Source organism: Tachypleus tridentatus, chromosome 13, assembly GCF_004210375.1.
Source record: "Tachypleus tridentatus isolate NWPU-2018 chromosome 13, ASM421037v1, whole genome shotgun sequence".
Classification (NCBI taxonomy): Eukaryota; Metazoa; Arthropoda; class Merostomata; order Xiphosura; family Limulidae; genus Tachypleus; species Tachypleus tridentatus.
In genome coordinates this window covers 105485538-105503578 of record NC_134837.1, presented here as the reverse complement: position 1 = coordinate 105503578, position 18041 = coordinate 105485538, and the positions used below count along the sequence as shown (strand labels likewise).

The 18041-nt window shown below is 30.4% G+C and overlaps 1 protein-coding gene across 2 annotated transcripts in view; it reads right to left on the bottom strand.

The window, feature by feature from the left end:
- und (methionyl aminopeptidase und) overlaps positions 1 to 15758 on the bottom strand; it is a 28105-nt gene extending 12347 nt beyond the window's left edge. The window contains exons 1-7 of one of the 2 annotated variants that reach the window (XM_076482381.1): positions 15642 to 15758; positions 15289 to 15476; positions 11216 to 11296; positions 4644 to 4706; positions 3836 to 3947; positions 3248 to 3353; positions 1184 to 1239 (exon numbers count right to left, since the gene is read on the bottom strand). In XM_076482381.1, coding sequence (XP_076338496.1) covers positions 1184 to 1239; positions 3248 to 3353; positions 3836 to 3947; positions 4644 to 4706; positions 11216 to 11296; positions 15289 to 15448 — 578 coding nt within the window. In that variant the 5' untranslated portion in view covers positions 15449 to 15476; positions 15642 to 15758. Of the gene's footprint in view, positions 1 to 1183; positions 1240 to 3247; positions 3354 to 3835; positions 3948 to 4643; positions 4707 to 11215; positions 11297 to 15288; positions 15487 to 15641 lie in introns of those variants that run through there. The other variant, XM_076482380.1, reaches the window with a different exon arrangement.
- Between the last annotated feature and the right edge of the window lie 2283 nt (positions 15759 to 18041).

The window sequence follows — 18041 nt, the reverse complement described above, 5'->3', positions numbered from 1 at the left end:
GACAGAGTAAAAAAAAAAGAATATACTCATGAACTGACAAGGTTTTGGGAAGGAATGAACAATTCAGATAAAGGAAAAGATAGGTTTAGTGGTAAAGTATGCATGTAATATTTATGGTGAACAAATCACCAAAAAAAGAAAACATGCCTTAAAGGACAGGTGAAACAGGTTCCAATGGAGGTAAAGTAAGGGAATGGAGGACCTCATTAATATTTCAACAAGAAATATAGTACTTACTTGGATCTTTTCTGTTGTTGACTGTTGATGAAATTGAACCCTACTTTTCTATACTAATAGTACTACTGCACTAATTTTTTTATTTAATTAAATTATGAATCAAGGAACATAGGATAATAACACACAAAATGCAGACAGCATCCTGTAACCACCACAATTCTTCTGACTTTCTAACTATGTAACAAGAGCTGTTAAAAATTCAACTAAGCTGATTGATACATTTTTCTTGGAAATAAAGTTTGAACTGGAAGCAAAATAAAAAAAATTATCTGTACAAAAAACAATATAAGATACCAACTGATAGATTCAAACCTTGGTTTTCTATTAGTTATAAACAATGTCAGAGAATTACTAGCAAGTTGTGAAAGAGAGGATGTAACAAGTGGGCATGGCATGAGGGAGTCTGATTTTCTAGTTTATGGCTCTGTAACCAAGTAAGACTGATGACAACATTATAATGAGTAATTTACATCAAATATCATACTTCATGGAAGGGTGGTAAATAAATTAGAGAAGAGAAGATGCCTAGAGAGCTAATGTCACAATTCTCACACTAGGAAAAACTGAGGATTTTTTTTTTTTTTTAAATATTGCCTTATAAAAGTAAAAACTAAAATCTTATATAATACTAAAGCTTGGATTACTAGCAAAATTTTGATATCAAGTTTATTCATATATCATTATAATAATGTACATTAATTAAATTTTGAATGTAACTCACTAAAACCTCATGAAATGAGAACACTCAGTTTTTACTGGGATTTCTTAGAGATGAGATTTTGTTAAATGATAACAAAGAACTACTAAAATCTTATGTAAAGGGAAAATCTTTATTTTTAATGCTTCTTGTTAGTTTATAATACAAAAATAATTCAAAATAAGTATACCTGTTTTAAATTTCATCAGTAAAGAAATTAATTTTACTTAGCAATGAAAAAATACTTACCAAATATCAATCATCTTCATTCCTGGTTTAATGACTTTTTGCATGTGCTGTCTTGTCTAAGTGTATAAATAGAAAATTTATACAAAATACAGTTTCAATGAATTCTTAACAAATTTTGGTTTTTTTAGTTAACCATTAATAACTTTGAATAAATATGAAAGAAATATGATTTCAATATTAAAATAACATTGTAATGAGCATACTATATGGCAGCAGTGATTGATCTGATCTAAACTTTTTAAATTTACATCAATACTGTGTTTTAAAAATGAAAAAACAACAGCTAAGGTAACTTGCTTCAATAATATCACTGTTTGTATTTAACATTTAACAAGAATTTAAAGTTTTAGAATAAAACAGTTTCAAAAAGCAAGAGAAGCACTTTTCTCATGAATCACTGCTTTAGAAAATCTCAGTGGAGTCTTGAAATGTATTAGAAACTATTAGTGTAATTAAATAACACATTTATTGAATAATTCTAGAATAGGTTAAATCAGAATGGGACTGACCTCAATCATTGTGTGCTAGTTTTTTATGCTATAACTTTTAAATTAGTAAGTGTAGTTTCATGAAATTTGGCAAATTATCAGTAAACATTACATAGTTTTGTACACAAAATATCAGATTTGTTTATTTAAATTCAATGACTTTTACAGCAGTGTTTATCTCATGCCATTTTTCTTTTCACACATTGACTATCCAACACTCAAAGTAATTTTAAGACTAAAATTACTTTTCAGTATCAGAAAATTTTGAAATTATACATGCAAAATCTTTATAATCTACATATAACTATTAAATATTTTAAAGAAAAAAAACATTATCTTATATTTTTACCAATGAAACTCTGCACAGGTTTGCTAGATTTGACCAATCTCGTAACCATAATAAAAAAAACAAGAAATTAATATAAAGTGTTTTGTTCATTTTAGATTGAGTACAAATTACAGCAGGAAAACAAAACAAAAATGTTTACAATAAATAGCTTAAATCTCATAGCATTGCACATCAATGTATCAAATATTTATTATTTTTATTATATTGATTTTTTAGCCACACCTGGCTAAAATTACAGAAGTTGGAATGATGTGGCACACATGCACTCATGTTACCACATCTAAGAATAAAAAACTGACATTTACAAATTGACCTGTTTCAGTGGACTAGTATTTTGTAAAATACAGTCACATTTCAGTTATAATACATGATATATGTGTATATATATGTTATTACTATTTACAAGAGTTCCTAAAGTTATTTTTCTTAAAATATGAAACAGTAAATAAAGAATCATTGCAAACAATTATATCTTCCAGTTATGAAGTTAATGCTCTTGCTGATTGTCATAGGTTGTTAAGCCTTATCTAAATTTGCATGTGTAGGATGTGAAATAAAATTTTTTAGGCTTTATATATACATAAAAACGTCTTGAAATCACCAAGTCATACACTACTACACATATTCCATACAATTCCACTATAATTTATTAAACTTAGTAACTAAGCAATATTTGAGCCTTAAAAAATATGAAACTTCTAGTTCACCAAAATTTCACCTTTTTTAAATCTAAGGTTTAGAATAATTAGGCCTGAATACTTCAATTACACTGAGAAGGCCACAAGGGAGACATTATTAGCTTTCAAGTGGTTATTCACATGTTGTAAACAGAAGTACCTGTACAGAAGCAAGTCTTTCAAAAAATGGAAAGAGATGGGAAGGGTAACTGTGTTTGACTCAATAAATGTAGCAATATCTTATCAAACAGAAAACATAAGTGGTTCTTATTTGATATTACACCTAATCAATTTTGAAAATTTAACTTCATATTTTGTAAGAAATTACAGATTTTGTGTATGGACATCAAAAGCACCTAATCTGACCCAATGCTGCATTTAATATACCACGTGACACACAAAAAATCAATAATTAGATGTGATTTTTAAATATTTATGTTTCACCCTTTCACAATGGATCATGGGTCAAAAGCCATGCCATTACATGGAAGACATGTTTAAGGTCAAGTACAGTAAACCAAGAAACAAACTTTGTATTTAGTACTCTTACCTGTCTGTGGGCTTCAGCAGCTAATCTCAGTTCCTTATAAACATCTTGCTGCATGTTTTCTATTGTTTTTTTCTCCTCATTTGTATACCTGTCCTTGGCACTGCGACTATAGTACAGACACCAGGTGATACATTAACTTAAAGTAAACTTCTTTATTTATTGTTTATGATTTTAGAGAAAAGATACATTTAATATCTACCATGTGTTGGCCAATAAGGTTATAATGCATTACCAGGGTGGTTAATTAGCCAATAACTCAAGGAAGATACCAATAAAACTTATTGTTAAATATAAATAGCACTGATACTGAAGAAGAGTAGAAAAAAAAAAGTTTATCTTTTATGTATAATTAATCATTAAATATTCAAAACAAATGTTATTCAATGTTTCCACAAAATCAGTTGCATCATTTCATGTTCTAATAAGTATTCTTCCTAGCATATGTTATGAACAGTTATATGTACAAAAGCAGAACACCATTTAGTTAGGAGAAAAAACTTTCAAAACCATAAAAAAAATTAAGTTTTAGAAGGAAAAATCCCATATTTCGTGAGCATATAATTTTTAGTCCGCGAAAAAAATACCTACCCATCTTGTGGTATAGGGTATTCCATTTCTTCTCCAACAGGAAAGTTACCATCTGCATACAATTCAGTGATAGGTATGGATGGAGGATCAGTTTGCTGTTTATGACCAGCCCCTAAATTCAGAAGGATTATAAATAATTATTTTTATTGAAAATTACTTCTTGCTTATAAATTTCTTTAGAATTTTACAATAAAGTTGTAACATGAAAATATCAATTTCATGTTTGATGAGGAATTCTCTTTCTCACTAATGATCCAACATCTACTGCAAAGGATGAATAAATTAAGAAGCTTGGCCTGCTATATTATAAACACACACACACGTAAATTCTGTACTAATATCAGTAGTTTTATATTTACAGATATTTTATTTCCAACTTCCTATAAGCTAACTTGATTATAGAAATTAATAATTAATTATATTCTACTAAAAATCACAACCCTTCACTCATAAGTGAATATGTTTTCAATTTCAAACTATAAAAAACAACCACTCTACAGACTTAAACCAGCATTATCAACATATTGGAAGATCACAATAAAAGCAATACACTGAAAAGTTTAGGGTAAAAATATATGGATACATACTACTGAATGAATTACATCAATTTTTTTTTTGCTTAATATAATAATGTATAAAAACTAAAAGGCTTAATATTTTGATGTATTATCAAAAAAATCAATAAAGAATTTTAACACTTGAATTTTGGTTACGAACAAAATACCTTGGTTTTACTGCCACTACATATTGAGAACACAGTTTTGTAGCTCATACATATTTGACATAAGAAAACAACTATAAATCTGACCTTTCCCCTTCTTCTTTTTCTTCTTTTTGGATGCTCCATCTTCTTCGTTCTTATTTTCTATTTCTAAACATGTAAAAATACAGAATATGTACAACATTCAGAAAGAAACATTTACACATTTCAAAAAATAAAAACTTTCTATTCTGTAAACAAATAATATTCTAGCTAACTCTAGAGTAAAAAAACACTAAAGAACCCACTTATGTTAAAGGGCAATGAAGAAGTTAATTTTATAGTTAACATTTTAATCAAAATTTGCTTATTTATATTATACAGAAGCAATGAAAATTGCAGTAATATGTCATTCATTAATAACACTAGCCAATTACCCATGGCACCAGTACTCTCTTGGGGTGCCAGCAATCGGTAGGGATGGCAGTGCATGGTGTGGTGGCTATGAGCAACTTGCAGCCTTGTATAGTAACCTCTGTTGAATTTTTTTTTTTTCTTGTCCAAAGACAAAAGAAATTTAATGAACTATTGGTGAGCAAGGTGCATAGGCAACAAGCTAATTAATAGAAATGACACTAGTCATTATTATGTAACACTGTAATTCATGTAAAACAACTACATCTGCATATGACCTATTCATGACACCATATCTGCACCCTGCATGTCTAAATACAAATAGCACCACTTCAAGAACATTTTTACAATGTTTCCTCAGCTTATGGCTACAAATGACAGTTTCTCAATTGAATACTTAGTAAATACTTGAAAAACTGATAATAAAGAACTGCTTTATAACTCTGTAAACATCGAATCTGTGTGTGACCACTTTACCTTCATTTTGCTCCACTACGTACAGCAAATTCAGCTGCCTAAATTTTCTGTATGTTCAAATGAAGAAAAAAAATTTTGTGATGGGAAACAGAAGCAAACCGAGAAAATCAGGATCCCTACTGCTAATTTACATAAACACAAGATAAAAATTTTGTGAAGTTAAAAGTCACACATTGCATAATAATAGTTTAACCAGTCATACATACAAGCAAAAGTTTCATTATTCTATGATAAAACAAGTATCATATTCTGATGATCACAAATAACTAGTTTACATATTACCCCAACAGTCCTTCAAAAACACAGTACTAAACCAAACATACCTAGAACAACATTCAAGATTCATAACAATAAGTCAAGTAGATAATATCCCTCCTTAGGCTACACCGAATGTAGATTCATCAGTTGTTTAATATACACTCCACAAAAATAACTGATACTGCATTCAGTTGGAGTTCATTTCAAATTCAGCAATGCACAGCTGTTCCCAAATCTTTCACACTTTATTGTAAATCTCATTCTCATACTGATAAGTAGGGGTGTAGCAATACAAGTATCATATCATCAAGAAGTGATACAACTGTACTAATGCATCAACTGGTATGATTTTTGCATATTCACAAAATCTGACAAGTTTTCAGTAAACATTGTAAGTCTTTTGTACAGAAAAAAATCATAATTCTTAATAAAGTATTTTTTGCTAAAAAATGTTTTCATACAAGAAGTCAAAGTAGCCCCTGCTTTGAGTGTAAAAAATATATTTATTTTAAGATTAAAAATACTTTCCTCTGTCTAAATTTAACAAATTTCTTTTGTATATTCTATGAAACATCCAAAATTCATTTCCAGGTTTTTTTCAATAAATGTTCATATTTTATCTGCTATATCCATTACCCTAGTTTCATGTGAAGTCTGTAATTTTGGTCAGTTTCATAACCACCATAAAAACAAAAATAAAAATTATCCTTTACTTTCTTTCTGCAATTATTTCAAACTGTAGCAAAAAAATACATTTGCTTACACTAAATAACTTAAAGCCCTCAACTTTATACATCTGTTTCTAATTCAATTTTATTAATCTTTAAGCCTTTTTTTAAATTCCCACCAAAAGTTATGCAACACTTATCTAAATATGTACTGTATCACAGCACCAATGTCTAGATTCATATTGTATCAGTCCTACTGATAAGCAACTGAAACTCCTAACAGAATATCTGTTAATATTCAATACATTAAAAACAACTAAATTCAGAATGTTTTTTCATCATTTTCTTTAATGCTAATTTAAATATATTTTAAGCTTTTATTTTCTATGAAACATAGTTTACTCCAATGTTATAAAGTTGGCATATTCCTTGCCTAAAAACATATTTCCGATAAATATTCAACTCTCTTCACACAGTGAAGCATGATATGAAAATGTTTGCCAAATAACACCTGACCACTTGAAATGAAATGAATGCAAAAGGTGATCAGGGTCAGTATGATCATAGAGCCTTGGTCAGTGGAAGAGACATGAAAAAAAAGGTATGAACTCCCTTAAGAGCCACCAAGTCTTAGAAAGAAATAGGCAATAATGAAATGAAATTAAGGAAAACCTGTGAAACAAAGTTTAGGAAGCATCTAATGTATAGAGGTCATATATGTGACAACTAGAAAACTAGCAAGAAGGAGAAGGGAATAGGTTTTAGCAAGAAGATGATATAAGAAACAAAGTAGCCAAGGGTTCAAACAAAGTTTGGATTAGAATATGTAGAACTACATCAAGGTTTCAGTCAAGCAAAGGCACCAGAAAAGGGGAAAATTAATTACGAAGGACTGTAATGAAGTGGAAAGTACATGGGAGGAAAAGACAGAATCATAATGAAAAAGGTGAAAAGTAGACAAAAAGGTAGCCTAACAGCCTGTGCTGGAAGAAATCAACAATCCTTGGTCAAAGAGCTAGACAATAAAGGCTGAAAAATGGTCAAAAATAAGGCTTGGTAGTGGAGAATGATGGAGAGACCAGTGGCAAAAATCTCCCACTTTTGCTAATAAACAGAGAGTAAAAAGAAGACAAACAGGAATAAAAAAAAAAAAAAAACAGGCTGGCAAATAAAAACTGGACAAATATGTGTGAAGAAGCACAACAATCCCTAAAAGTGATAGAGCTCTTGCACAGAAAACATAGGGGAGCTAAGATTCTAAGTAACTACATTTCAGTATTCTGCAAACAAATGGAAAATGGTGAGCCAAAGTAAGTCAAGAATTGAAAAAACTCCCAAGTTGAACCAAATACAAAATTGAAATCAGTAACGACTTGTAAATCAACCAGCTAATCCAGGTGAACTGCCTCTTGGAGAAGTGACAAAGCTAACAAGGAAGCTTCCTCGGAAGAAAAGCCAGTCATCCATGTAATAATGGAAAACCTAAGACTGTAAAAATAACAATGAAGTTGAATGAAATTACATTAGAATAAGACAATCAGAATATGGAAAAAGATGACCAAGAGTTGATCATAATAATCTACAGTCCAAAGAAAAATGACAACAAAGAGGAAGAAAGCCCTCCATCCTAAACCAAGGAACCACCAAACAGTGCTTGAGAGGGGAAAGCTTCATGAAAAAACACTAGTGTCTAGTCTTTTGGGGACAAAAAAAAAAAAAGACAATAAAACCCAAAAAGGAGAAACAACCATCTTAATGACTATCACCCAAAAGCTCTGATACCACAGCCTCAAGATCCAGAAGACACAACTGAGAAGGAGGAGGAGGAACAGAAACAGATGACAGAGAAGGAAGATATAAGAAGTGAAGGAAAAGACTATAAGTAAAAACCTGAATGACCTACTGGTTAGTCACAAAAGAGATCCATAAATCTGCATACAAAAACAGACATACCTGTACATAGCCTGAATTGACAGAGTACAAAGAGAAGGATTAGTAGATGGTACATGCAATGGCCAACCTAACAGAAAGACAGATAGAAAATGGGAAAAGAGAAAGAGATGAAGGGATTGTAGGGTTGAAGGAAAATATCCCCTGAAGCTATTAGATGCAAAATACCAAGGAAAAAAAGGGAGAACAACAAACTACAAAACTTTACACTATGCATACCATATATCCCCAATATCAGCAAAAAATAACTAAAGTTTTGAAAAACTTGTAACAAAACACAATGTTTCAGTAAACACCAAATTTATTCAAAAACCACGTAGAAAACTGAAGTCCATACTATGTAAAAGCTATCCTGACAAACACAACACCAACATTATTTATAAAATAGAATGCAACAACTGCCACGACTTCTATACTGGAGAAATAAGTAGAAAAATGGAAACTAGATTCAAAGAACACAAAAAAATACTATCACACATTTTTGAACACAGCAAATCAAATAAACACAACATAACCATAGAAGACAGATACTAAGTGGGAAAACAAACAAACAAATGCAAAATCAAAGAAGTTACTTATACAACAACTCAAACCAAAATTAAACCAATATAATGGAACACCTTTATACCTATACTAATTAATAACCTAACATATACTGCAATGCCCTCTACAATCTCATACCCATTTACACTCTCATCTTTAAAACATGTGCCTGGGAACGGTCAGTTGCAAATTCTCTTTATTAACCTGAAGGTAACCTAAGAAGGTCATAACATTGTTCTCTACTTTATTTTAATAGAAGTTTTAATACCCATACCAGCCGTCTTGAGATACATTTTACTTTAAGTGGGTATCTTGTCATCACAGATCATCCAAGAAGTTATCAACATGAACCTGTTTGTCTGAAGAAGGAAGAGGAGCCAAATAACCCTTAATGTGAGAGTCATGTAGTAAAGAATTGAAAACATGTAGAAAAGAATCAACAAAACATAGGAAAAAAGACAAAGTAAAGAGTAAACTTAAGTAATCAAATTCAAAAAAGGATTTGAAGAAAGCTGTCCTTAACTAAAAAGGTAAGACAGACATAAAAAAATCCATGACATGATAACTAGGGCAATAATTAATGTCTTCCACAGTCAACAAGCCTGTAGAAGCCATAGGTTAACCCTATGGGTCACGGCTCAAAAGTCATATCATAATGCATTTGTTGACTTCCATTTTTTGAAAGTCCATTTTATACTGTTACTAGTATATGACATGTAAATAACAATTCAACAACTCAGAATGTCCCAAGAGAATCTTTCTCAGCCATTTTAATATGTAAAAAGGTTACCACATTCTTTCAATCCAAGTTATGTCTTTAGTCTGCTCAAAGTTTCATATTTTTTAAGATCTGAATACATCTTAGTTACTAAGCTTAATAAATTATAGTGGAATTCTATAATATCAGTGTAATTATTTATGATTTTTTCTTTATTTAACTGAAATATATAAAACCTACAAAAATTGTTTGATATCTTCCACATCCAAAATTTTAAAAGCCTTAGCAACCTATATCCAGCAGTAACCAAGTACAGAAGGTCATAGCAAGAGATAATTGTTTGCTTTACTTCTTGATTTATTATCCTATATTTTAAGAAAAATAAGTTTAATAATTAATTTTGAATAGTGATAATCTATATACATATCATAATGTATAATAATTGAAATGTGCCTGTGCATCACAAAAAACTAGTCCACTAAAATACAGCCAAAGGAGGGAAGACTAAAGATCAGATTTATATTACTAGATACATAACACAAGAACATGTGCACCACATAAATGCAAATTATGTAGTATTAGCTGGGCACGACTGGAATGTCAATATAATAAAAAATAATAAATATATATGTAAATATATAGTGTTATGAGACTTAAGCTACTTAGACTTAAACATTTGATTTTTACGTTACAATACAGTCATTTTAGCATGAAAAAATGCATAATTTATATTTATTTCTTTTTGTTTTTACGATGATTGAGAGATTGGTTGAGTGACAGACTCCACACAGTTAGAGTATAAAAAATATAATCTTACTGAAAACAAATGTTTCAAATGTATTTGGGTGGTTTTAGAGATTGCACAAATATTTGAAATTTTTGGATGAAGAACAGTTTTTAATCATAACATGAAATAACTTCGAAATCAGACTAGTAGAAAAACAGACTATTTTTCACAAAATCTTTGTTAAAAATATTTTATTAAATATCCAATTTTTTTTATACAAAATACTTGTAATCTTTACTGAAAGTCTACCAAATTTTGTGAAGATACACATGCTGTATCAAAAGTTTGCAAATACTTAATATGTTCAAATGTGTAGATGAACTTGTGTATATTATACCAAGCCTGTAGTGAAAGAGTTAATCATTATCTAAAGCAAATGGACAGCACTTGAAAGTGGGACAAATTTTGATTATAATAATACTAACTATTACCAGAGAAAGCTATATACTGATGATAAAACTAAAAATAAACTTAGAAATAAGTATAGCTAATTAAATATTCTTTTAAGTTTCTAAAGACTAAAATGCATATTTCATCAGTTACAACAATTTTCAGCTCTTCAATATGATTTCACTACCTACTAAACAAATTAACAGTTAAAGCATACTAGTTTTTATACCTAATATGCAAACACTTGGAGTGCATATTAAAAACAAAATGTTTAAACTCTTAACCCTTATTCTTAAATGCTCCAACACTTAAGGAGGTGTATTTTAAAGACATTATTTTTGCTACACACACACACACATCTACATTTTATTATAAAGCATCCAAATTGAAAACAGATGAATACTACAAAATTATTATTCTAACAAGTACAATGTACTATTTGACTGCAAATCAGTGACAAAATTTAAAGACATACCTATCTTATTTTCTTCTTTTATTTCTATTTGCTTCAACTCTCCACTCAGTTTTACAATCTCATTGATTCCATCTTCAGCAGCTGAAAGAATACAAATAATCTATAAACACATAAAAGTGGACTTTCCCAATCTCTGAACAATTATAATGGTTTATATTTGTAATTTAAATGAAAATTAAATTACAGTAGTATTCCAAAACACAAAAGATTACACCACTTTAAATGAGGAACTGCAATTTAGTTCTGGAACATCTAATATTATATTTCCCAAGGAAAGTGTTTTATTGTTTTGGAATATCAAGAATCCTGTTGTTTTATGATGATTTAGGAATTCAAACAGATAACATCTGCCAGTATTTCAATACAACTCAATTATATGTTTAGACATTTTTCACAAACAAAAAGAGAAAAATTAACTTTTAGCTCTTCACTGGTTTACAAATAGAAGATAATAATAAAAAAAAAACATCTGGAAATTCACAGTCAAATATGGAACTTGAAAACTGTTTCCCAGCTTTGTATTCTATTTACATTTTTGCTTCTCTATTTCCAAAATGTGTATACAGGTATGTAAAAAAAGTTGATTATATTGTTTATATTGCCAATTATGTATCAGTTTTGAGAAAAACTTTGTTAGCTTTTGCTTACATTACAACCTTTAACTGTCTCATAATAGGTCAGAATGTGGTACTTCATAATTCTTTTTATTAAACATATGAACTTGTATATGTAAAAAAAGTACACTAAAAAAAAAGGCAGAAGTAGAATTTCTACATAATATTTACTCTAATCAATTATAGATTTATATTTATTTTTCATATATTAATATGTAATAGTCCTTTACTATGATCTATACTTATAGATAATGCATAATTATTAATGACTATTTCAATGAATAATTGGTGCAGGTACCACTCAAAATGTGTTCACAAAATTATCCACTATGACTTCATTACAGCAAAACCTAAATTTCACCCTCCAATGAAATTGTTTGTTCTTACATAAGAGTTCACAAGCAAAGATTTATTACATATAAACCTAGAGCCCTATACAATGAAACCACTAGGTAGCTAAAAACTGTAAAAGACACACAAAAAACTGAGTATGAATTGATAAATTTTGCAAAATAAATTCCAAAATAAAATACTCTGATATATTCACCTAGATCATGTAAAATTTAGTATTCTTCAATTCCAGTAACTGTGTATAAAAATCTGTACAACTCTTATGTACTTTTTATAAATTACATGTATTAAGTATAATGTTAAATATTCTAAAAATTAGAGCACTAAACACAAAATATTTACTTAAATGCATGCTTACTGACACACACTGTGTAAAATACTTTTTCTCTACAACTATTACAATTTTCTCATTTTACTACGTTCACACATCTGATATGTAATTAGTTTTAACAATTATATCCACTAATTTAAGAATGCTGCTAGAGAGCATAATAATAAGTCTTAGCTAAAGTTTATTATATTTTTTTTAATGTTTTGCTAGAATTACCTAGTGCTATCAGATAAGTTAACAAGCTTGTTCCACAGTACATTTCAAGTGTGTTTCTTACCCATAATTCATACTCCAACAAATTAGTTGAAATTTATCATTGAACAATTTTATCTTCTTTGCTCAAGCATTTACAGCATGCTTTCCAACATGTTAACAAATTACATGTACAAAATTATGTATTTTTCTGTATTTAAGTCTTTTAATCACATAAGATTTATTTAAGTTTTCTTTGCTATAATGATACAGAATAATACCAAAGTGACTACACAGTTACTATATTTAGAACAGAATTAAATTTCTAATTATCACCCTGAAAAAAAAAAAAAATCAAATGGGTCATCCATGTCAAATCATCCAGATTTTGGAAAATTATCCACATGACCCCCACAGAATGCCTTGAAAAATTCACATGTGCTCATCTACCCATATAATGAAAAATTGCCAAATATTAGATCAATATCTCTAATAGTTTCTGATTTACAGCCCTGTAAAACTGAATTAATTTTTTTTATTTCTGGCAAATTCATTTTTGGGCAACTTTGGCTGCTTAAAGCTGCAAGAGTAATGGTGGTAGAAGGCTGAAATTCACTACACTGACTGAATTAATCCCACAGAATTCAAAAATGGTCTCAAACCAAGTTTTTCTCTCTTAGGATTTTCATAGTGAGGCCGTAAACTCACCTGAAAATCCAAAATCGTAAAAAACATTGGTTTATTCAATAAGCCATAGCTCTAAGACTTAATATGATACAAAGCTGAATTTTTTTTTCAAATGTCCTATAACATATCATTTGATAAATCAGCAATTATTGTAATTAAAAGTCTGTTAGATCTCCTGTAAAAGAAATTTAGTTGCATGAAACTTTTTATGATTTAGCTAAAAATAGCCCTAGTTCATGTCACCAGTTATTCAGCCTTTTCAGATTTTTACCATATGTTTTTACATCTCTGAATATGATCTACAATAAAAATCAAGATGGTGTTCAACCTACTTTTTGAGTTATAATTTTTTAAAGTATCCTCTGACCATACATTTTTTACTTGAAAAAAAAAATTCAGTTCAGGTGTGTCACCTGCAGCCCCCTGGATGATTTGACATGGAATGACCCAAATTGGTTTCAACTGTCTTAATAACATTTTCTTCAGTAATAACTGCATAGTAACATCTGCTCCTTCTTGTATATTATAGTCAACTGAATCTTTTTATACACACCACAAATTTATATGCAGTGTTCTGTTCAAACACTTGGTCATAAACTTATGACCATACATGCACTTTGCCAAATTAATCACAAAATTTATTAGACAGAAATATTGTCCAACAAAAACTTCCACGCAATTTAACATGTTAAACTATGGTCTTAGTGTAGATGATTTATATATATATTTTTTAATGCAAAGCAAAACCTCATAGTGTAATCAAACACTGACTTGTATAGCAGTGCCAATAAATAATTTGTCAGACCATGATCATTATGCAGTTAATGGTGCTTAGCCTAAAATCAAGCCTATTTAAAGTTTAACATAACACTTTAACAAGAAATATCACAGAGCAAAGGATATTAAAATGGGTTAAGAATCACACAAGTAAGCCCCTTACTAAAGTTTTCTGTGGGTCTTTGAGTAATGGAGGTGACAAGAAATGTCAAAAAAATTGTTCTATAATTAGTTTCAGTTTTGTAGTTATAAATGTTTTGGCAAGACTGATTAAAAATACTTTCAAAACCACCAGAAAAAATTTACATGTTGGACAGTCGACATGGTTTACAGGTAAAAATTGAAAGTCTTGTCTAACAAATCTTTTGACTTTTTTTTTTCTTAAGATGTCACTGCTTACACTGATGAGGGCAAAGGTAACAACTTGATAATGGGTATTTTTGGAAGGTTTTAACAAAGTACAATGTAAAATAGTAAAGAAAATTATTTCTGTTGTTATGAAAGATAAATTAGCATGTAAATAGTATTAGAAGATATGTAATTATGCTAGCAAGATAATGCACGTGGTCTACCTTAATTTAAACTAAGTTCCACTTTATTGTAAATCAACATAATAGTGTGACAAGGGAAAAGTATGTTAGTAATTTATAAAGGATGTTAGTGTCTGGTCAATCAGTTTCTTAAGCCTTGTACTATTCCAGAGTTATACTTTTATGCTATACTTTTAAGAAGTTATCATTTCCCTGTAAGGATGATTCAGTGTGCTGTATTTAGTCTTACAAAGGGTTCAATATTGGGTTACTCCTGCTACTACTTAGAGAAGTACAATTTACAAAGATGATTCGTGGGATGGAACTTTCAAGTCAAAGTCGTCTCTCAAATATTAAGCCTTAAAATTTTAAATGCTATTTAACCATAAACGTCTTGCAGTTCTAATCTCCAGAACTACTACTAACACAGAATTCATACTTAAAATTATACACGCGTTTGTAAGCTATTTATAAACGTATCGTATGCCTAAAATTTAGCCTACATATATTAAATACTAGAACTAAATTTCATAAACCTAAACGTACAAAAAAAAACAAAATCAAGCCCGGGTTAGACCCTCGATTACAAACCTGTGTTTTTCTTCTTCTTTTTTTTGTTTTTTTCCTTTTTAACAGCAACATCACTAGGAATTTCATCCTGTACAAATTCATTAGATTCTTCAATTTCGTCATTATTTTCTCCGTTTTGTTTTTCAGCTACCGCCTCGTGATCCCGCAAAACCGCCGCCATAGTGAAAGTAATACTTACCTCATTTATTCTAAACATAGGTAGTTTAGTAACAACAAATAAACCTTAATATTGATAATTTTAAAGAAATATTAAATAAATAAAGCCATAAATAAGAATAAAAAATGAAACGTGAAGTCGTCTAAGTACATAAATATCTTATAGGATAATGATTTATATTTATTTTAAATTATACCTTTTAATTCTTATTTTGTTTAAACACAAAACTGCACAATGTGCTTGCTATCTGTGCTTTGCCTATAACGGGTATCGAAATCCAAACTTTAGCGTTGTAACTCGTAAAACATCTCGCTGAGCCACCGAGAGGTTCTTTTTTAAGAAATTTGTACGATATCTTCCGTTGTTGTGGTGTATTGCTAGTATCTTATAACTATGTAATTAGAATCAGTGATCTGGCTAAGAAATGAAATAAAAAAAATACGATATGGTCAGAGTTACCAGATTTGACAGACGGGGAGCAGAAACTGAATAAGGACTTCATGCTAAAAATGAATAAATGTATCCTCTCCAGTGATATACTTTGAGGCCCGGCATGGCCTAGCGCGTAAGGCGTGCGACTCATAATCCGAGGGTCGCGGGTTCGCGCCCGCGTCGCGCTAAACATGCTCGCCCTCCCACCCGGGTGGGCGTTATAATGTGACGGTTAATCCCACTATTCGTTAATTAAAGAGTAGCCCAAGAGTTGGCGGTGGGTGGTGATGACTAGCTGCCTTCCCTCTAGTCTTACACTGCTAAATTAGGGACGGCTAGCACAGATAGCCCTCGAGTAGCTTTGTGCGAAATTTCCAAACAAACAAACAAAGATATACTTTGAAAGATCCCATATTGTTCTCATGACTTACCATATTAATAGACAACTTTGCCAACAAATAGGGCATACCATTTTCCTTAAAATAGTGCCTTACACTCTATTCCTCTTCCTTCCAAAATTAAATATAACATAAAACTGTAGTAGGTAATACATGTATGTGATATGAAACTTTTGTGTAGTTCATGATTGGCTGAAAATAATTCAGCTAAAACAGAAAAACTGAGCACATTACTTTAAAAATAATAAATCAGTGACCCTGTGTTTATAAGCAACATGTCCATAGTCTCATTTCACCTTTCTGGAATTGTAGCTTAAATACACGCCTTTACGAGATTAAAGTTCAACAAGTGTCGGTCGAAGATCTGTACTCCACTTACCTGTAGGTCCACCAAGGTGCTTGTAAATTTATGACTTGCGTCATTGTGATCCAAAACATGTCCTAACCTTTCACGAAATCCCTTTTAGTTCCAAGCAGCATGAGAACTTCCCAATCCCTATGCTTCAATAGGCCTCAGAATGACCACTAGCTCTAGCTGTACTGCCCTCTGTTTTCACTACTGGACAAGTGACAACACTACTTACTCTGTATCCTGTCTCCGTTCTTTTTACTTCCAACTGGGTATCGCATAGTGAAAGAAAGAATGAATGGGAATAGAAACTACATACTAGTTCCTATATACAAGAGCGGTTATAACTTGTATTAGTCATTGCATTTATTATCAATTTGACTATTCAATTTGAATAATTGTTACATTTTTACGTGTATAAAGGTTTACCTTCTGGGTAGTGTCATCCTCTTTGTTTGTGATTGGTTTCCTTTTTATAACCCTTAAAGGCTGCTTAAGATATTTGGGAACTGTAGGAAGAGAGATTAAATCTATATGTATTACTTCTCTCACCCCTCCTGGCGGCACAGTGAAATATTTGTAGGCTTATAATGAAAAAAAAAAGGGTTTTGTTATATGCAGTGGGCAGAGCTTTACAACAAACAAATAAAGTCGTAGTTGTGGAAAATTTTTTAGACATTGTGTGAGATTGATGTTTTTTTGGAATTTGTTGGCAGTATAGGTAAGAATAGATTGGATAATTTTTGTTCCTCAGTATCAGAAATAATACTTTAAAATTGTCATACAAACTACTTTGTCAGATTCATCGAGGAGAATCCTTATAGATAGTTTGGATAAGCATGTTATGTACAGTTTTAAGTATAAAATCGATCAAAAGTGTCATTTACTTTTCTGCATACATAATGTAGTAGGCTAACGGTTTCTTTAGTGACAATGGACTCTTACACAGAGTTGCTTTGGTTTGGCTTGAATATCGCACAAATTTACAGAGATCTACTTCGCTAGCCATCCCTAATTTAATAGTAATAAAGTAGAGAGAAAGTAATTAGTCAACACCACCCATCGCCAACTCTTGGACTACTCTTTTACCAATGAATAATGGGATTGATCGTACATTATAACACCACAAAAACTGAAAAGGCGAGAATGTTCGGTGAAGGAGCTGACACAGGGTCCATTCGTGCAAGACTGTAAATATTTGAAATCTTAACATATTTCTCAATTAATAATAAAATGTCCATTGACTTGTGATGTTAATGACATTTTATATAAATATTATGCTTTTCACTTGTAAACCAGAGTGAACAGAGAAAGGTGAGAAATGACTGCTTTCCATGAGGCTTTCATTGATGATTAGATTAGATCTTTCACAATGAAGGAGTATTAAGCATATTGTGAATCCTTACTTTGTAAAAAA